Source organism: Suncus etruscus, chromosome 1, assembly GCF_024139225.1.
Source record: "Suncus etruscus isolate mSunEtr1 chromosome 1, mSunEtr1.pri.cur, whole genome shotgun sequence".
NCBI classification, from domain to species: domain Eukaryota; kingdom Metazoa; phylum Chordata; class Mammalia; order Eulipotyphla; family Soricidae; genus Suncus; species Suncus etruscus.
Genome location: NC_064848.1, coordinates 64,031,761 through 64,054,172, shown reverse-complemented (window position 1 = coordinate 64,054,172; position 22,412 = coordinate 64,031,761). Strand labels below are relative to the sequence as shown.

The 22,412-nt window shown below is 39.5% G+C and overlaps 1 protein-coding gene across 1 annotated transcript in view; it reads left to right on the top strand.

Annotated features, from left to right (window-relative positions):
• UHRF2 (ubiquitin like with PHD and ring finger domains 2) overlaps positions 1 to 22,412 on the top strand; it is an 89,041-nt gene that overhangs the window by 27,225 nt on the left and 39,404 nt on the right. Inside the window, exon 4 of the mRNA XM_049773230.1 lies at positions 14,581 to 14,799. Within this exon, the coding sequence (XP_049629187.1) occupies positions 14,581 to 14,799 (219 nt within the window). The remainder of the gene's footprint in view (positions 1 to 14,580; positions 14,800 to 22,412) is intronic.

Sequence of the window (22,412 nt, the reverse complement as noted above, 5' to 3'; positions counted from 1 at the left end):
CCTCCTGCCTTGCACAGAGGAATACATATAATCATTGAGTGTGGATGGACTACAACAGCAAAGAAAACATGTCATATGATCTGGCAGTACTATTTTAGGCATTTATCTGAAGAATAATAAAACATTAATTAAAAAAAACTATATTCCTGTGTTAATAACAGAATTATTCACAGTAGCTAAAACATTTTAAGTACCATTAACAAAAAGCTGGTTGAAGAAGCTGGGCCATGTTCTGAATTTAATGTTCTGCCATTTAAAAAGCTGTAATTCTAAATTGGAGAGAGATAGTACATGATGTAAGGCACTTGCTTTGCATCCGACCAATTATGGTTTGATCCTGAGCACTTTGTTTAGTTCTCCAGTCAGTTGCCCCCAAACAAAGATGAAATCATGCCTTTGGAAAGCAAATAGATAAGATAGTTATGTTGAGCGGATTTAGAAGTTAAAGGCATTTACAGGGTAGTTTCATATATGGGATATAAGACTGGCAAAAGGGATGACTCCACACTTATTTATTTTGGTTTTTGGTCATACCCAGTAGCACTGGCTCTACGCTCAGGAGACCATATGGGATGCCGGGATTCGAATGACAGTCCTGCATGCATGTCAAATGCCTTACCTCCATGCTCTCTCTCTGGCCCATGACTCCCACACTATAAACAGTGGTACTTAGGGCAAAGGGACAAAACAGAGAAGAAAGAATGGTAATAATGGCTTTTTGGTGGCAGGTGGCCCTGGAGTTTTGAGTTTGAGGGCAGGCATTTTTTGTTTTGTTTTGTTTTGATTTTGGGTCACACCCGGCAGTGCTCAGGGGTTATTCCTGGCTCCAGGTTCAGAAATTGCTCCTGGCAGGCATAACCTCCCGCATGAAAGGCAAACGCCTTACCTCCATGCTATCTCTCCGGCCCTGAGGGCAGGCATTTTGAGGTAAGGTAAAAATTAGCCTTGAACATTTTTTTTTCCTTCCATAATAGTTTTGTTTTTAATGATATATTTTAAAACATAAAAAACAACCTTTATTTTACTTTGATTTTACTATTCACAAATATATAAAGTAAATGTGGAGCTAACTTTTTTCCCTGATTGTATGTCTCCTCTTTTATTTATGTTTTTAAAGTTTTTATTTATTTTGGTTTTTGGGTCACACCCCAGCGCTCAGGGGTTACTCCTGGCTCCACGCTCAGAAATTGCTTCTGGCAGGCTTGGGGGACCATATGGGATACCGGGATTCGAATCAATGACCTTCTGCATGAAAGGCAAACGCTTTACCTCCATGCCAATCTCTGGCCCCCTTTAATTTTTTTTTTTTAAGTTTTTGGGTCACACCCAGCAGCACTCAGGGGTTACTCCTGACTCTACACTCAGAAATCTCTCCTGGCAGGCTCGGGGGATCATATGGGATGCTGGGATTCATTTCGAACCACTGTCCTTCTGCATGAAAGGCAAAAGCCCTACCTTCATGCTATCTCTTGGACCCCATCTCCTCTTTTATTTTTCATAAGACATTATATTTTTAGAATTTGACCAACCTAGCATTTACTTGGTGAGAAAGACTTGGTATTATGAGCTTTTAAATGTAGACTCTAGAGACTTAGATTTCAAGGGATTAAATTCTTAAGATTGTGGAGAGCGGGAAATGTCATATATCCCACTGTACTGATCAGGTATTAACCTGGCTCTATACTCACGATTCGCTCTTCGTGGGGCTTAGGCACCATATGTGGTGCCAGGAATTGAACATGGATCAGCAGCATACAAAGTAAACACCATACCTACTGTACTCAGTAGCCCCAAGGTTTTCTTTTCTTTTTCTTTTTTTTTTTTTTTTTGGCTTTTGGTTTTTGGGTCACACCTGGCAGCACTCAAGGGTTACTCCTGCTCTACACTCAGAAATCGCTCCTGGCAGGCCTGGGGGACCATATGGGATGCTGGGATTTGAACCACTGTCCTGCGTCTAAGGTAAACGCCCTACCTCCATGCTATCTCTCCAGCCCCAGCCCCAAGGTTTTATAAATATTTTTAGCAGTTACACACAATTTAGTTGTGAAAAAATGACCTTTTCCCTTTCAATATTGTGAGAGATTTCTAGGGAGATGTTATGTCAGACTGAAGTCATTTTTAGTAATAAAATAAATGCAAAAGAAAAAGACAAATTTGTTAATATAATGTAAAATATTGAAAGTCATGAAGTCATTAAAGAGGCAAGAGAATGTTAGATTCTCCCATATTTCATAGTAAATCTGTACTAGTTTTGTAGCTTTCTAAAATGTGTTTTTCTTCCATCTGTTATCCTCTCTAGTTAATATATGAAAAGTAACTTTTTTTTTGGGGGGGGGCCACACCCGGCAGTACTCAGGGGTTACTCCTGGCTATGTGTTCAGAAATAGCTCCTGGCAGGCACGGGGGACCATATGGGACACCGGGATTCGAACCAACCACCTTAGGTCCTGGGTTGGCTGCTTGCAAGGCAACCGTCGCTGTGCTATCTCTCCGGCCCTGAAAAGTAACATTTTTTAAGGGCCCTGTACATTTACATTTTTATAAAGTTGTGACTGCAGACTTGTGAGAATAAACTTAGGAGCTACTTACTATGAAGGGGAGGACAATCATTTTAGTGTTTATAGTAAGTAAATATAGTACAGGGAGTGCATAGCTTACGTGCAGTTACTTTTTGTTTTTTGGGCCACACCTGGAGATGTTAAGGAGTCACATCAAGCACTGTACTTGTGATGCTCAATGGACTGGACCATAAAGGATGTTGAAGATTGGTAGAGTGCAAGGCAAGTGCCCTACCTGCTGTACTCTCTAGCCTCACTTATGTGTGGTTTAGATTATGTTAATTCCTATAGGCTAGACTGTGAGCTAACTTAGTTATGGATGTTTCATATGATTGTTATAATTATCCTGGAGTGCCTAGATTTAAATCAGACCTAGATTTAGACCTTTTACTCTTTGCCTATTTTTATTTATTCATTTGGTTTTTTGGCCACACCTGGTGATACTCAGGGGTTACTCCTGGCTATGCACTCAGAAATCACTCCTGGGTTGGGGGACCATATGGGACACAGCGGGATCGATCGAACCATGGTCCATCCTAGGCTAGCGTGCACAAGGCAGATGCCTAAGGCTTGCGCCACCACTCCGGCCCCTCTTTACCTAATTTTAAAGCAGAACTTGTATTATGTTAGACACTGGATATATAAGCAACTAATATAACTCAGACCAGATCTAATCTTTACCTTATCACTTGGATGCTTTATCTGGGATGGGGCTCAGGGGACTCACTCAAATCCTTTCTCTTGCATTTAAAAAAAAATACCTTGTGTGTGTGTGTGTGTTGGGGGGGTTAGGCCACATTCGGCAGCATTTGGGAGTTACTTCTGGCACTGCGCTCAGAAATCATTCCTGACAGGCTTGGTGGACTATATGGGATGCCTGGGATTGAACTGAGAGATTGAATATGGGTTGGCTGCCTGCAAGACAATGCCCTATCTTCTATGCTATCACTCCAGCCCCAAGAAATATCTTTTCTCTGTGGATTTGGAATAGGTAATTTTAAATTAGTTTTTATCCCTGGCCACGTACTAGATGTCTAGGAAGTCTAGAATTTTTTTTTTATGTTTGCTTTTTGTTTTTGGGTCACACCCAGTGTTTTGGGGTCATACTCAGGGTTACTCTTAGCTCTGCACTCAGAAATCGCCCCTGGTAGGCTTAGGGAATGTATGGGATGCTGGGAATCAAGGGAATTGAACAACCCTCGGTCCGGGGTCTGCTGCACTGCTGTACTGTCTCTAGCCTGCTCTTTTTCTTTTATCACCATGAGATAGAGTTGTTGATGGTTGAGTTTCAGGCATACAATGTTCCAAACACCTATCCCTTCACCAGTATTCATTTCGCACCACCAATCTCCCGTTTTTCTCTCAGCTTCTCTCTTTGAGAACCCTCTCCTGCCTTATTCCCCCCCTACCAACTTTTTTTCTTTTAAGAACTATGGTTTGCAATACTGCTTTTGTAAATATATTGTATCATCTTGCCTTCTTTTAGCACCAAATTCTTGCTCAAGGTGTAGGAAGCTTTTTAAAAATACTATTTTGGTACTGGAGATATAGTACAAAGGTTAAAGTGCTTTCCCACAGTTTTGATTTGAATCTCACACTGAGTACGGTGCCCATGATCCCATGGTCCCCATGATTTCCCAGTAGTTCCCATTGGTAGGGCCAAACAAAAACAAAACAACTCTTGGGCCCGGAGAGATAGCACAGCAGTGTTTGCCTTGCAAGCAGCCGATCCAGGACCAAAGGTGGTTGGTTCGAATCCCGGTGTCCTATATGGTCCCCTGTGCCTGCCAGGAGCTATTTCTGAGCAGACAGTCAGGAGTAACCCCTGAGCACCGCCAGGTGTGACCCAAAAACCAAAAAAAAACAAAACAAAAAAAAAAAAATACAACTCTTGAAGAAATAAACTCTAGAAGCCAGAGAATAAAAGCAAAGATAAATGGAATTACATCAAACTAAAAAACTTCTGTAGAGTAAAAGAAATGAGGGGTTGGAAGAGATAGTATAGGGATTAAGATACTTGCTTTATGGAACCAGTGCCAGCTCAGTGCTAGTCATTGGATTGTCCTCTGAGCACTGCTGGCTATGCCCCCTCCCCCCCCCAAAAAAAAAACAACACACACAAGAAAAGGTAAACCTTTTGAATGGAAGAAACTATATACACAATGCTAATGCCCAAGATACATAAGAAGCTCATGACTCAATAAATGGCTCAACAACAATGAAAAATAAAAGAGGGGAAGGCAGAATGATCAAGAAAATGTAATTCATTATAAAGAAATCTTATGGTGGTCATCAGGAGCCTGGGGGAAAAACAGTGCTCTTTGATAGTAATAGGGAAATACAAATCAAAACCGTAACGAAGTAGTACCTCACACCTATGGAAATGGCCAGATACAGATGTTTTCAGGAGGATAAAGAAAAAAGGAACATCCATTTATACAGTTTTGGTTGTAATATAAATGGACTCAGTATCTATGGAAAATAGTATGCAAATTTTTCAAAATAATCTAGATAGAGCAGGTAATCCAGTAGTTTTAAGAGCAGAAAGCCTCTAATTCAAAAGCATACAATAATTGCCATGTTTATTGCAGGGCTACTTATAATAGCCCAAATCTGGAAATAGCCTACTTGTCCAGTGGTAGATTAATGGTAAAGAAGTTGTGGCATATATACACAATAAAGTACTACTTAAATATAAGGTGAAATCTTACCTATTGCAACAATTTAGGTAAAATCACAGGGACCGGGTCCCATGATAGTCAGGTGCATATTGGATAATCTCATGTAAATTATAAAGATGGAGTCAATGCAAGGGAACAGACCTAGTATTTGGGATCAGACCATTGAGCTGATGAGGGTAGGTGGCCTTGGAAAGTAGTCCAGTGGACTGTGGTGATTAGAGGAGGAATATTAGTACTTTGATAAATATAGTGTAACATATAGAAGATGAAATACCCTTAAAACTAAATCAATGTGACTTCAGTAAAAAATACTGAGATTGACCTCTAGAACATTCAACGATGTAAAAGATCTCTCAAGTTTTGGTGTTTTCAAAAGTTCCCTGTGGGTCTAAGATAGCCATGGTTGAGAGCAATTATTTAGACCAGTGTTCCTAAAAGTAGTGTCTTTGGGACAAGAATATCAGGATCACTTATAGATTTCTGAGCGTAGAGCCAGGAGTAACCCCTGAGCAGCCCAGGTGTGATCAGGGGTGGAGAAATCCTGTTATCTCCTAGGCCAAGGAAATTCCCTCTATAATATCCCCAATAGTTACTGTGCCTATGCAGGGGGGAAAGAAAAAAAAAAGGACAAAATAATCATTTTATCCACATATATTTATTTATTGATTGATTTTTTTGACTTCTTTATTTTGGTGTAGATATTGAAGTTGATGTCTCCAATTTTATTTTATTTTATCTTTCTCTTTCTTTTTGCACTCCGGCATGGTTTGATTTCAGGACTGAGACTATTGTGTGGTGCTTGTCTTTATTGCTATAGTACTCACTGGATATTTAATTTGATATTTCTTTCTGTATTGTTGTGATGTTTCAATTACCTTTGTCACATCTTCTCTCAAACTGAGGTTGAAAGTCTCTAGAAGGACTCTGCCCATTTTCAGCTTATTTGATTTTTTTTTACCCCATTTTATTGCTTTTCTTTCCTTCAAACAAAACCACATAACTTGAACTATCTAGCTCCGCCTCTCAAATAAAGGGGGAAACAAAGGAGGGTACCAGGACTGAACAGATATATGATCACTAATAGTAAGCTAGACAAAGAGGGGACCACCTACTCTAGCAGCCTGGGGGGTGATGGTGGGAGATATGGGTTGCAGGAAGGGAATGGGGATGGGGGAAGGACAAGTTTGGTGATGAGTATTCCCCTGATTCAATGTTAATATGTACCTAAAATACTACTGTGAAAGATGTAAGCCAATATGATCAAAATAAAAATTAAAAAAAGAAAAGAAAAAGAAAGAAATGCAATTCTGGGGCCGGAGAGATAGCATGGAGCTAAGGCATTTGCCTTGCATGTCGGTGGTTTAAATCCCTGCATCCCATCTGATTCTTGAGCTTGCCAGCAGCAATTTCTGAGCATAGAGCCAGGAGTAACCCCTGAGCGCTGCTGGATATGACCCAGAAATCAAAAAAAGAAAAGAAAGAAAGAATGCACATTCTTTTCTTTTTTTTTCTCCACATCCTTTTACAATCAATCTTTATTTATTTATTTATTTTGAGCCACACCTGGTGACACTCATGGGTTACTCCTGTCTAGGTGCTCAGAAATTACTGGGATTGACCCTCGGTCCGTCCTAGGCTAGTATGGGCAAGGCAGATGTCTTACCCCTTGGGCTACCACGCTGGCAATCTTTATTTTTTAATGATTTTTAAATATATATCTTTATTTAAACAACATGATTACAAGCATGTTTGTAGTTGGGTTCTAGTCATTTAAAATAAATACAGCCTCCTTCACCAGTGCCACATTCCCACCACCAATGCCCTCCATCTCCCTCCACCCCCAACCCTTGTCTGTATTCAAGAAAGGCATTCTATTTCTCTCACTCACTACTATTGTCATGTTATTGCCACTGTAGTTCTTTCTCTAATTGATCTCACCATTTTTTGTGATAAGCTTTATATCATGGGCTGGACCTTCCAGCCCTCATCTCTATTGTCTGTATATTATTACAATAATGTCCTTAATTTTTCTTAAAACCCATAAATGAGAAACTATTCTGTGTCTATCTCTCCTGACTCACTACACTCAGCATAATAGATTCCATGTCCATCCATGTATAGGAAAATTTCATGACTTCATTTTCTGACTGCTCCATAAGATTCCATTGTGTATATATACCAGTTTCTTTAGCCACTCATTTGTTGTCGGGCATCTGGGTTCTAGATTCTAGCTATTGTAAATAGCGCTGCAATGAATATAGGTTTGCAGAATGCATTTTTGTATTGTTTTTGTGTGTTCCTAGGGTATATCGCTAGGGGTGGTATAGCTGGGAGCTATACTTTCCAGCTTTTTGAGGAATCTCCAGATAGTTTTCCATAAAAGTTGGATTAGATGTCATTCCCACAAGCAGTGAATGAGAGTTCCTTTCTCCCCACATCCCCACCAGCACTGTTTGGTCTTATTTTTTGTGATGTGTGCCAGTCTCTGTGGCGTGAGATAGTACCTCATTGTTACTTTGATATGCATAGAAATGCAAATTCTTGGACCCACTCTAGATTTATTGAATCAATCTCTGGGAGTTGCTCAACATTGGTTTTTGTAACTTCTCACCCTGATTCAGATAAACTTCAAGCTTTCAAATCACCTTTGTTATTATTTTTGTTTATGGGCCCTACTTGGCAGTTTTCAGGGCTTGTTCCTGGTACTGCACTCTGGGGTCACTCATGGTAGGCTTGGGAAATTACCTGAGGAGTCAGAGATTAAACCCAGGTTAGCTGTGTGTGAGGCAAATGCTCTACCCACATATTGTATGGCTCCCACATGTTACCTTTAGGTAGGTAATGTTACATGCTAGATAAAATGAACCCAGAAAGACTGTTTTGTTTTCTTTAATTGCTATATTACATTTAATGGTCTAATTTAGAGGTCTTGATTTGTACATTTTAGCTGTCTTTCAAATAGAGAAATGTTGACAAAAAATGCCTAATAATTTAAACAGGACATAATTATATATATAAAAAAGGAAAAATGTGAGGCTGAAGCAATAGTACAGCAGGAAGAGCACTTGCCTTGTACATTCCAACTCAATTGGTGAAATTGGTTCAAGCCAGCCAGAAGTAAATCCTGAATTTTGTCAGATGTGACCCTAAAACAAAAAAGACAAAAATAATAACAACAAAAAGACGTATAAAAATGCATGTGAAAGTTGTCACGGTATTTTTGTCATATGTGACTGAAAAATTGCCTACTAAGCAAAGTTGAGATCCTTAAAGACAAATAGATGATTGCTCAGAGATTTCATAATGACATGAAAATTGCTGTGACTTCTCATGCTGTCATGTTCACAGTTGTGTATTTATTTTGGGAGTTGTTTTTTGTTTTTGGTCACAGCTGGCGATACTTAGGGTTTCTTCCCAGCTCTGTTCTTAGGAATTACTTCTGGCAGTGCAAGTGCCCTATCTAGTGTTCTGTGGCTCCAGCCTCAAATGTAAACATGAAAGTTAAAAAAACCAAATACTTGGGCCGGCGAGGTGGCGCTACAGGTAAGGTGTCTGCCTTGCAAGCGCTAGCCAAGGAAAGGACCACGGTTTGATCCCCCGGCGTCCCATATGGTCCCCCCAAGCCAGGGGCAATTTCTGAGCACGAGCCAGGAGTAACCCCTGAGCATCTAATGGGTGTGGCCCGAAAAACCAAAACAAACAAACAAACAAACAAAATACTTGAGGTGTGAAGCAACTGTGAAATTTTGAGATTTAAGTAACTTATCCAATGTTTAGTATAGGCTATTAGGTAGGAAACCTAGATTCAAAAAAAAAGCACATTATTGTAACTGTTATCATATTACCTTTTTGGCAGAAGAGTGTTTGGTTTTTGGGTCACACCTGTTACGCTCAGGGGGGGACTTCTGGCTCTATGTTCAGAAATTGCTCCTGGCAAGCTTGGGGGACCATATGGGATGCCGGGATTCGAACCACTGTCCTTCTGCATACAAGGCAAACACCCTGCCTCCATGCTATTTCTCTCTGACACCTGCTTAGGACTTTTCAAGCTGTTATCAGACTGCCTTTGTGCTTGCCTTTGACTAGTCTATTTTGTTATTGGAAATAGAAATCAATTATAAATTCTGAATAAGATCTAGTGTTTTAAGAAAGTTTTCCCTTCCAGTTATTGTAGAAGTGACTCATAGGTTACACTAAGTAATGGTGTTTGCACCTTTCAGTGTGTGCTCACTAGGGTCATATATGAGATTGTGGTGCTTACTTAACACACACTTGCTGGAGACTACTTTCTTCACTGTGGTGCTTTTTATTTTCTCCAGTTGTGATGCTCTCTGAGGAATGTTAGGGGGATTTACCTTCCTTCAACCCTTTTGGTTGTACTTACATATACCTAGCTATGATGAAGCTGGAGATTGCTTCTAGTACCAGGGATCGCAGATAGTAGAGCTGCCAAAATTGGGATTGATTTCACAGGCCTATACTTAAAAGGAGATTATATGCCTTCTTCCTTTTCTCACATCCGGCAGTACTCGGGGTTTCTGGCAGAACATATCGGGTGTTGGGGTTCAGTTGGTTTCAAGGGAGGTGCCCTACACATTTTATATAATTTCTACTGCCCCTCTCCCAAAGGAAGGGGTTTGGGACACATGGATTGTATCATACTTGGTGCTGTGGATTCAAAGGGTCACTGCCGCAGTCACAGTGCCTTACTTCCTATACTATTTCTCAGTCAACATACCCCTTATTTTCTAAAGAAATCTTTCCTCCTACCCTTTTTTTTTTTTTTTTGCTTTTTGGGCCACACCCAGTGATGCTCAGGGGTTACTCTTGGCTATACACTCAGAAATTGATCCTGGCTTGGGGGACCATATGGGACGCCTGGGGATCTAACTTCGGTCTGTCCTAGGTTAGCCACATGTAAGACAAATGTCCTATTGCATGTGACACTGCTCCGGCCCTCTCTTACCCAATTTTTGTTTGGGAGCCCCACTTAGGTGCTCAAGGCTTCTGGTTCAGGTGTCACTTCAGGTGGGGCTCAGGGACCATGTGTGTTATCATTATACTGCAGAAACAGTTGTTTTGGGAGATCATGTATGGTGCCATATATGGTAGGCATGCAAGGCAGGCTCTTACCCATTGTCTATACTATTGCTACAACCCCACTTCCCACCCACCCACAATTTTTGAGCAATGTCAGTATATACTACTTCGTAGCTTAATACAGTTTGAATTATTTTGGGGGTAAAAGGTAGGGTGGTGCTATTTACTCAGAAGTGCTCAGGGGTCTTCCCTGATGAAAGAATCATGTAGTGTGGGGAGCCATGCAGTGTCAGGGATACTCCAGGTTCTAGCATTGAAAGCATGAGCCATCTCACCTGCCAAAGAAATTTTCTTTTTATTTTTCCACACCCAGTGATGCTCAAGGGTTACTCCTGGCTATGTGCTCAGAAAATGCTCCTGGCTCAGGGGACCATGTGTGATGCTGGGAATTGAACCCAGGTCTGTCCTGGATCAGCTGAGTGATAATTTGGGGGGGCCAGAAAGATACTGTGCTATCTTTCTGGCCCCCAAAATTATTTATTTTTTGTGTTTCTTTGTCTTATGTCCACGCCTAACAGTGTTCATTCAGGTTACAGCTAGCTTTTTGCTTGCAGTGCTCTGGACACCTTATTGTGGCTGAGGTCAATTTAATTCTCTAGGGTTTTCTCAGTGATTATTTTGTTTGCAAATTTGGATTTTTTTTTGCTAAGATGTCACATAGTTAGGAATAATTCAAAGATCATCTAAAAGATGACTCTTAAGAGACATGTAGGGAATATTAAAGGAATAATTCAAAGATCATCTAAAAGATGACTCTTAAGAGACATGTAGGGAGGGGCTGGAGAGATAGCATGGAGGTAAGGCGTTTGCCTTTCATGCAAGAGGTCATCGGTTCGAATCCCAGCGTCCCATATGGTCCCCCGTGCCTGCCAGGAGCAATTTCTGAGCATGGAGCCAGGAGTAACCCCTGAGCACTGCCGGGTGTGACCCAAAAAAAAAAAAAAAAAAAAAGAGACATGTAGGGAATATTAGGAACAATGGAAAAGCTGAAAACTTGGAGTGATAGTAGAGCAGGTAGGGCACTTACCTTGCATGTAACCAGCTTAGGTTTGATCCCCTGTACCACATAGTTCTGAGGATCTACTAAGCCCACTAAGAGTGATTCCCTTGTGCAGAGCTAGGAGTAAATGCTGAGCACTACCATGGGTACCTCCAAACAAACAAACAAAAAAGAAAACTTCAGTTTATGAATATTATTTGAAAATACTTTGACATCAAAGTTATTTGAAGCTCTTAAGTATATAGATATGGCTAACTAGAATAATTTCTCTTGTGTTGCTATAAAAATTGTATCTAGGTTCTGACAACAATAAGTCTTGTTATATAAGAGAAAGGAGGACCCATTTTGTCTTTCACATGTAGGCAATAATCCTCGATCCACTGTAGATTGGTACTAAATAGTCCTAAATCTATTATAGGTCTTTGGGATATTTGGGGTGGGTGCACACCCAGGATATCACTCGATTGGGGCTTTGGGGACTATATGGGATGCCAAGGCTTGAACCAAGGTTGGCCTCATGCAAGGCAAGAGCCCTCTCGCTGTACTATTGCTCCAGTCCTCCCTGGGGTATTCTTGGGCCCTGGTTTAGAAGTCATTAAAATGTGTTCAATACTTGGCAAAATGTTTCACTCTTCAGTAGTTTTCCACAGTGTAAATTCTGAGAGAAGTTGATAATTTCTTAGACTAATTTGCAATGGCTCTCCAGAATAAATTTAAAGGAGAATGGGTTGATATGTGTTAAAGAGATAATTATTTGTGGAGATTGTTGGGGACTGCCTAGAAACAAAACTTTTTCAGGTATTACTGTTGTAATTCAGCTAGCCACAAGATTTTATTGTTTGGGGGATCATACTAGCTGTACTCAGGTCTTACTCCTGGTTTTGTGCTTAGGGATCCCTCTTGTCAGGGATCAGGGGACCGTATGGGATGCTGGGGATCAAACCCAGGTCAGCAGTTTGCAAGGCAAGCACCTCATCCTCTGTATAATCACTCCCACCTCATGGGTGATCTTTATTTAAAGTATTCAGTTTATTTGTATTTAGTTACATAAAAATAGACTTTAATTTGAAAGTTAATTTAACTAAATTAATTAAATTTATTTAAAATAATTTAACTTAATTTAAGACAGCGTTAGGGTGCTGAAAATTTCAAGAAGAGGCATTTCTATATTTTGAAGTAAAACAGAAGAATACTGAGGATGAAGTAGAAAATAATGGGAATATATGAGAATAGATTACTATGGCTGAAGTGGAAGAGTTATATGGAATATGAAACTAAAGACAATTGAAGATTTCCAGTTAATATGAGCAGCTTAAGAAGTATATTTATCGGTGCCAGAGAGATAGCACAGCGACGTTTACCTTGCAAGCAGCCAACCCAGAACCTAAGGTGGTTGGTTCGAATCCTGGTGTCCTTTATGGTCCCCCATGCCTGCCAGGAGCTATTTCTGAGCAGACAGCCAGGAGTAACCCCTGAGCACTGTCGGGTGTGGCCCAAAAACCAAAAAAAAAAAAAAAAGTAGGAAAGAAATATATTTATCTTCACTCTTTACACTCTATGTCCAAAATGTGGGATATAATGCATGTAAGAGAAAAAGCAAAAATAATTTAGGAAAGTAGGCTAATGAGTGCTAGGCCAGAGAAAGCTGAAACCTAAAACATGAGAAGCCAAGAACATATAAGCAAGTGAATTGGTGAATTGATACTGAAGAACTTTTGATAGGATTCAGCCTTGGATTCAACTGTTACTTTGGAGGTAGGCATTTGGAATAAAACTATAACAGAAAGTAAAATACAGGGGCTGGAGTGAGAGCGATAGCACAGCGGTAGGGCGTTTGCCTTCCACATAGCAGATCCAGGACGGAACTGGTTTGATCCCTGGCATCCCATATGGTCCCCCTAGCCAGAAGCAATTTCTGAGTGCATAGCCAGGAGTAACCCCTGAGTGTCACTGGGTTTGGCCCCCCTCCCCAAAAATTAAAATACAATTTGTAACAGGAGGACAGTTTAATTTATAGGAAAACATTTTAACTACTCACACTCTCGTCAGAGCTTAAACCAAGAAAGATGTGGTATTCAGGAAGTCAGATTCAAGGGTAATATCACTTGGTAGTCTCCTCAGTAATATATGAAATAACTTACTTTTCTTCAAGTATTTCTATATGAAATACCTTGTTTTTTAATCTTTAAAAAGATTATCAAATTTTGGGGTTTTTTTGGGGGGAGGGGTCGTCACACCTGGCAGCGCTTAGGAGTTTCTCTTGGCTCTGCACTCAGAAATCACTCCTGTCAGGCTCAGGGGACCATAAAGGATGCCAGGAATTGAACCGAGATCTGTCCAGGGTTGGCTGCATGCAAGGTAAACACCCTACCGCTGTGCTGTTGCTTCAGCCCCCAGATTATCAAATTTGGGGTTGTTTGGGAGGGTGGTTTGGGTCACACCTGGTGATATTCAGGTTATTTATTGCCCTTCACTCCTGGCAGTGGTTCAGGAACCATATGGGACACCAGGAATTGAACTTGGGTTGGCTACATGCAAGGCAAGCAACCTATCTGCTATACTATTTGCTCCTATCCCAGATTATCTATTTTCATAAAATATTTTATTATGATGGGGCCAGAGTGGTAGTACAGTGTGTAGGGCATTTGCCTTGCACATGGCCTCCCAGATTTGATCCCTAACACTTCATATGGTTCTCCAAACCCTCCAGGAGGGATTCCTGAGTGCAGAGCCTTGAGCACTGCTAGGTATTATCCCAAAAACCAAAATAATAATAATAATAATAATAATAATAATAATAATAGTTTAAGTCATACATATGTATTATTTACATGCTATTAAGAGCAATAAATATTTCTCACTCAGAATATCAATGATAGCACTTCATGTCTGAATTATACTGATAATAGCCTCTTCAAAGAAGATGGATAGTTGTTCTTAAATGTAGAGGTATAGCACTTTATATTCAGATCTTGAGAAGTCACTTCTCTGTGGCTGGAAATGGGAGAGAATCATGCTCACATTTGAATCATGTTCATATTTAACCTTAATATGTTATATTAAGGGAAGACCCCAAGTAGAAGCATATCTGTCTGCTACATAAGACCTTACAATTCGTTTTGCTTTATTATCCTGACCTAGATGATTAAAAATTGATATTTTTTATGTATTGCATATAGTAATTTTGTCTCTGAGAATCTTAAGCAATCGGTGTTTTAAGATTTGTTTTCTTTCTCCTCAGATATCCAGAAAGTGGTACTGTCGAAATAAATGTCAAGGATCTTCGACCCCGAGCTAGAACCATTTTGAAATGGAATGAACTAAATGTCGGTGATGTGGTAATGGTTAATTACAATGTAGAAAACCCAAAAGATAGAGGATTTTGGTTTGATGCCGAGATTATTGCATTGAAGACAATCTCAAGAACCAAGAAAGAGCTTCATGTGAATATTTTCTTGGGGTAAGATTCTCTTTACTGCTACCACCTAATAGTTGGATTAATGGGTTTGGGTTTGTTTATTTTTGCAATGCTAAGAATCACTGGGTATGATAGAAGCCATCACACTCAAGACTTATGCTCTCTCTACTCAACCAAATTGATAACCAAGGAATGCTACTCTGAGGTATTAAGTTTTTTTTTAATTGTCAAAACTATCAAAATAGAAATTTATGAAATTTTAAAATAAATTCTTTGAACTTTTTCTCATGAATAATCCTTAAGTTTCTATGGCTATTTTAATGTTAGAAATATTAATTCAGGGGCCAGAGCGATAGCATAGCTGTAAGGCGTTTGCCTTGCACACTGACTACTGTTTAAGTTCCGACATCCCATATGGTCCCTTGAACCTGCCAAGAGTGACTTCTGAGCACAAAGCCAGGAGTAACTCCAGAAAACCACCGGGTATGACTCAAAAGACAAAAAAACAATAAAAAAAGAAATATTGATTTGACACATCTTGGAAATTATTATGTGTGTTTATACATATCAACTCCAATAACAGGGTTTTTATATATAGATATGTACACACACATATACTTGATCTCTGAATCACATCTCAGACTGTAAGTAATATTTTATTAGAAGTACTGCTACTTCCAGTAATGAATGTCAACATAATTAAAGATAATGTCAACATAATTAAGGATTTATCTGTTGGACTTTATATTAGCTGAAATTTCTCTGCAGCTATTTTGGTTAATTTGCAAAATTAATACACTTAATCAAGATCATTTTAAAAATAAAATCATTCAAAGCAGTCACACATCTGTTTGTCATTAATTTTTTTCCTTCTCAACTATATTTCTCCAATCTTCTGTCATAATTATTTTCAAAATAATACAGGTATTTTCCTCCAAGTGGTTTAATATGATGCCTTAGTACCTTTTTCTCACTTATACAAGTAATTATCAGTGTCTCTCTCAGTATCAGTATCTTCCAAGAGTATATTGGATGAATAGTAAACTAAATACTTAAATAGTAAAACTAAGTACTTTTTTTTGGAGGTTGGTTGGTTTTTTGGGTCACACCTAGCAGTGTTCAGGAATTACTCCTGGATCTGCACTCAGAAATCGCTCCTGGCAGGCTCGGGGGACCATATGGGATGCCGGGATTTGAACCACTGTCCTTCTGCATGCAAGGCAAACGCCCTACCTCCATGCTATCTCTCCGGCTCCAACTTAATACTTTTTGGAGAGAAGGTAGAGTACAGTAACCCTGTATACTTAGTAAATTGTAGATAATCCATCTATTGACTTACTTGATTATGTGATAGGTATCCTAATATTAAAATACTTGGTTGGACTGGAGAGATCGTACAGCAGGTAGAGGCCTTTGTATACATAGCTGACCCAGGTTCAGTCTTGCACCACACATATGGTCTCCAGAGACCAATCAGGAGTGACCTCCGAGCAAAGGACTGGATTAAGCCCTGAGCATTCTAAATGTAACCCAAAAAAATCAAAGACAAAACAAAAAATAAAATACTTTGTCATGTAAAGTACTCTTTTTTTTTTAATCACCAGGGCTGGGTGCATATAAAGTTGCTGGGTTGTAGTTCCTATACATCTTCATCTTTAGTAGTAGGACAGAATATTTAGTCAACTGTACCAGGTTATACTTCACAGCAGTATGATAGCTGCCGTTGTTGTGCATTCCCATGCACCCTTAATTTGGTCAGACTTGATTTTTTTTGGGGGGGAGATGCTTTGAGTATATAATAAACTAGTGTGATTGTTACTTTGATTAGTCAAGGAATTGACGAGTAATGAGATTGAGAACCTTTCTTTTGTGGGGGAGGGTACTACACTCATTGGTGCTCAAGGACCACTCCAGGTTGTATACTTCAGGGTCTATGCATGGCAGTTTTCTGGGGATCTTGTGTTTGATATTTGGACCAGGTTTGTGGTTGTAGCTGTTTGTAAGGCAAAACCTTAGGTTTTAGGGGCTTTCTTTAATTTTATTAGAGGTTTGAGTATCTTTTGAGGGCCAAGTTCTAAACATTTCTGTTTTGTTACTAATTGAATAGTCTGTCTTTAGTTTGGTAGGGTGTCTTCTGCCTACCTGCCACTACTCAGCAGCTACTTGTCTGTTCAGGGTCACTCCTAGCAGAAGGGGGACTTAAAGTGGTGTTAGAAGGCACGTATTGTAGCTTCTGTAATGTCTCTCCAGTCAGACTTTGGGGGTTTTTAAATCTAATTAAATAGGGGCTTGACTGTTTTAGTTAACATGTGGAGAAAGCACCTTATCTAATTGTGTGGTTTAATTTTCTGTTTGTATTTGAATAATCTTAAATTTTGTTGTTGGTGATGCTGTATACAAAACCTAGGACTTGGGGCCGGAGAGATAGCATGGAGGTAAGGTGTTTGCCTTTCATGCAGGAGGTCATTGGTTCTAATCCCGGCATATCCCATATGGTCCCCGAGCCTGCCAGGAATTATTTCTGAGTGTGGAGCCAGGAGTAATTTCTGAGCGCTGCTGTGTGTGACCAAAAACAAACAAACAAACAAAAAAAACCTAGGACTTAAGGAGTAGTTGACTTAGTTTTAAGTATTTGAATTCTTTTTTTTAAATCCTTGCTCTATATTTTGCTTAAAAGACTTCTGGGGCCGGAGAGATAGCATGGAGGTAAGGCGTTTGCCTCTCATGCAGGAGGTCATCGGTTCGAATCCCGGCGTCCCATATATGGTCCTCCCGTGCCTGCCAGGAGCAATTTCTGAGCCTGGAGCCAGGAATAACCCCTGAGCACTGCCGGGTGTGACCCAAAAACCACAAAAAAAAAAAAGACTTCTGTGTGTGCTTGTGAAATGGATGAAGATGGTTAAAATGTGCAAATCTAGAGGAATACATGCATTCTGGGTATGTAATATATAGCACAGTGATTATAATTATTGATATTGTATACTATACTAAAATGGGTATAGAATTATAAAAGACCACAACTAGCCAACATATTTCTGAAAGAAAAGAAGTAATATGTAGGCATTACATTCCCTGACTTTAAACTATATTACAAAGAAATAATAGGGGCCAGAGTGATAGCAAAGCGGTAGGGCATTTGCCTTGCACACGGCCCATCGGATGGATGGGTTTTATCCCCAGCATCCCATATGATTCCCCAAGCCTGCCAGGAGAGATTTCTGAGCACAGAACCAGGAATAATCCCTGAGCGCTGCTGGGGGTAGCCTGAAAATCAAAAAATAAAAATATATATTAATGATAATTGAGGTGTGTTATTGAAATCAAATAAGACACCAACTGGAGAAAGAGTCTAGAAGTAAACACACAATTATATGAACATCTTACCTTTGGTAAAGAAACCAAGATACTAGTATTGGGCGCTGGAGGAGGTACTCTAAAGTCTCTAAATCACTATTTAATACCATACATAAAAATGAACTCAAAATGCTTTAAAGATATAGTGTATTAGACCCCAAAACTATCAAATACATAGAAGAAAATGTAGATGATACCTAAATTTAAGTAGAATGACATAAAATTTACTTTTGAGACTCTAGCTTTATTAGCGAGGGAAATAACACAAAAATAATTAGGTCCATATCAAATTAAAAAGCTTTTATATCAGAAAAGAACCATAATAACAAAAAGGAAGCTTAGAACTTAAGAATTGGGGAAACAGGACCGGAGAGATAGCTTGGAGGTAAGACGTTTGCCTTTCATGTAGAAGGTCTATGGTTGGAATCCTGGCATTCCATATGGTCCCCTGAGACTGTCAGGAGCGATTTTTGAGCATAGAGCCAGGAGTAACCCCTTAGCGCTGCCAGGTGTGACCCAAAAGCAAAAAAAAAAAAAAAAAAAAAAAAGAATTGGGAAAACTTCGTTTGTACATGTTGTACATATCAGACATTTTAATGACTGGATATCTAAATATATAAAGAACACGTAACATCCCAACCAAAAAAAAAATTTCAAGCAGCCTGATTTTAAAAAGATGAGATTAAAGACTTGGATAGATACTCAGTAGCTAATCATAAGTACACACCCTGTTTTAACATCCAGCCCACATACCCTTCTTTCCCTAATCCCCTTAACCTGTCTTCCCTAAACACAGAAGCACTTACACACTTGTAACTCCTCTCACATCCTACCTGATTGGCTGACAGAGTCCACACCTTACTCTCCCCTAATATTAATATTCCTCTCCCATCTACAATAAGCTGAGTTACTCTCCTGAAGTGGCTGCTAGATGCTTGTTTGTGAGTGTTTGACTCAATTGAGATCTGACCTCACTTCTACATCTTATCTGACAATACCAGCATCATGTACAGGCACTTTTCCAAAGATAATATATGTATATAGATGGCCATTATACACATCAGGAAATGCTTATTTTTCTATTTTTAGGGAAATACAAGTTAAAACATAATGAACTATCAGTTAATTTCCATGAGAATGGCAAACAAATGGCAAATGGCAAAACAAAAAAGTTAAAAACAGCACGGGGTTGGCAAGTCTGGGGATAAAAAGCCAAGGACACTTGATGAAAATGTAAATTGGTGAAGACAAAGCAATAGTATGGTGAATGGGAAGCTTGTCTCTTTCCTTGCATGTGGTTGACCTGGGTTTCATCTGCAGCATCTAGTAGGGTCCCCTGAGCACCACCTGGAGTAATTCCTGAATGCAAAGCCAGGAAAAACCCCTATGCATCATCAGGTATGGCCCCAAAAATTAATTAAAAAAAAAAAAGCAAATATACAACTATGAGGGACAATGGTCTCAATAAAAAATAAAATAAAAAAAAGCAAACAAAAAGAAATTATCATTTGGTGTTGCCTCAACAGTATAGAGTCTTTTTTTGGGGGGCAGGGTTTGGGCCACATCCAGTGACACTCAAGGATTACTCCTGGCTATGCGCTCAGAAATTGCCCCTGGCTTGGGGAACTATATGGGATGCCAGGGGATTGAACCATGGTTCGTCCTAGGCTAGAGCCCTAGGCTAGAACGAGCCGCTTGTGCCATCTCTCTGGCCCTAGAGCTTTTCTTTTTTAATGTTTTTGGACACACCCAAAAACTGGTGCTCAGTCGGGTTATTCTTATTTATTCTTTTTTATTTTTATTTGTTTATTTTTTGTTTTATTTTTTTGGTTTTTGGGTCACACAGCGCTCAGGGGCTACTTCTGGCTCTGCACTCAGAAATTGCTCCTGGCAGGCTCAGGGGACCGACCATATGGGATGCCGGGATTCGAACCACCATCCTTCTGCATGCAAGGTAAATGCCCTACCTTCATGTTATCTCTCTGGCCTCTCTTATTTTTTAATGAAAATACCATTTGACCCAACAATGCCACTCATGAGAATTTTTCTGAAAATTATTTTAAAAAGCTATTTTTTTTAAATTTATTTAAAGAAGATGTATCTCAGAGTTGACATAACTGATCATACTACATTTGTTTCAGGATGACAGAAAGCAAAGTTACTAAGAAATGAAAGAGAATAGAAAATTAAAAAATAGGGAAAAAGAAGGGGAGAGAGTTCATTAGCAGTTATATTTGTGAAAATTATTGTATCACCAATAGAGGCATTAATACAATAGTTGAAGGTTTTAGTATGCTCCTTTTTTTTTCTTTAGAGATGGGAGATACACTAACAAAAAGGAAAAAAAGGTGTGGGGGGGCAGTTGTCGTTTGCATAGGCACAGCAAAATATGGAAGAAATTGGAAAGAAAGACCTTTGGCTTAAAAAATGGGGAGATCTTATCCCCACAGTATTTTGGCATAAGACCAACGACCAACTCAAGGATCCAGGCTTACTAGATTGTCCAACTTCCTAGTCATTCTCGGAGGTCAGCTCTTCAGCCTCACAGTTATTACTGTCAAATTTCTGTAGTTATAGATTCTGGTTTGTGTACAGGTCGTGTCGAAGACCTGGTGGTGTGTGGTGTCTTTTGTTCCATCTCACCATCAGTTAGTATTGCAGAGAATCCTGCCCTAACAGTAGACTATTGCTGTTGCCCAGTTGTCAGGGTGAGATAAGAACTGTCTTTGGAGTAAGTCACTGCCATGGCGGTAGTGGAGCCTTCCTTGGTAGAATTATATTTCTGGCGATGGTGTGGGAAACCATGTTTGTTTCCTTAGGTGGTATTCTTGTTTCAGGGGTGAATAGTCAATGTCCAATCAACTGGATTCTAAGCCAAGTCATTATACCAAGTGTTTAGGGTGTCAGGTCCCACTGCAGTTAAAAAATTTTGTGTTCCCATCTTTATTAGATAAGAACTTTGCATCTGTTAACCTTTCCCATTTTAATGTGCCTATGCAACAAGGGACAATACCATAGGGAATTACTTATAGTGCATGTGGGGGACCAAGGTGTCAAGACCAACAGTTCTCAGAGCCTTTTGTTTACATGAACTCTAAACAGAGATTTGTCTACTAGTATACTGTATTGAAATGGAACCTGAGGATAGGGCAATTTGCTGCTATATGAAAAGATATTCAATAATGGTTATGCCTATTAAAGGGGTATATTTAAAAGAAATATTCATAGGAAATTTATATGTCCTCTTTAAATCTTAAAAATTTATTTGCACTTAGGTGTTTATTGTAGTATTATTACAATGACCAGAACATAGAAATCATTACAAATGCTTATCAAATGATAAGCACACACACATTGTTCTACTCTGTAAAAGTGCTTTGGGGACAAAATGGATGAAACTTGAGATGAGTATATTAAATGAAATCAATAAAAGGCAATGTTTTTGTTTATATGCCATATATAAATAACTAGATAAACTGGCTAAAAACAAAAATATTTCTTAGACTTGGTTAAAACTCCAGGTATTACAGAAGTAAAGGGGTGATGATTAGAAGGAAAGATCAGTGCCTGGATAGCACTGGAAATTTGGAAATGGTGAATCCCATACACCAATAGAGTTACTAAGCAATGGCCCTGAAATGGAGCAGCATTATAAGCCAATCATAAGTCTTTAAAAAAAAAGAAAGATTTAATGGGTTAGTGATAGTACTTGTCTTGCTTGTGGCCAGCCTGGGTTTGATCCTCAACACTCTGTATGGTTCCCCAACCCCTGTGAGGAGTGATCCCTGAGTGCAGAGCCAGGAGTAAGCTCTGAGCACAGCTAGGTGTGATCCAAACAAAAACCTAAACAAAAGAACTCCTAAGGGGCCAGAGAGGTTCTTAGCTTTTGCCTCGCCAATCTCTGACATCACATATGTCCCTCAAGACTGCCAGGAGTAATTTCTGAGTGCAAAAATAACACCCTGGGGGGCCAAAGTGATAGCACAGCTGTAGGGCGTTTGCCTTGCACGCAGCCAACCCTGGACAGACCGGGGTTCAATTCCTGGCATCCCATATGGATCCCCTGAGCCTGCTAGAAGCAATGTCTTTAGTAAAAGGTGAAAGATTTATGTGATCTGTAGAGAAACCAGAGTATAGGAGCAATGTCTGAGTGCAGAGCCTGGAGTAACCTCTGAATGCCACTGGGTGTGGCTCCTCCACCCAAAATAACACAGCGCAGCTGGGTGTGGCCCTAAAATAAATAAACGTATTTCATACCTTAATAATTTTGCATATGGGGCCAGAGCGATAGCACAGCGATA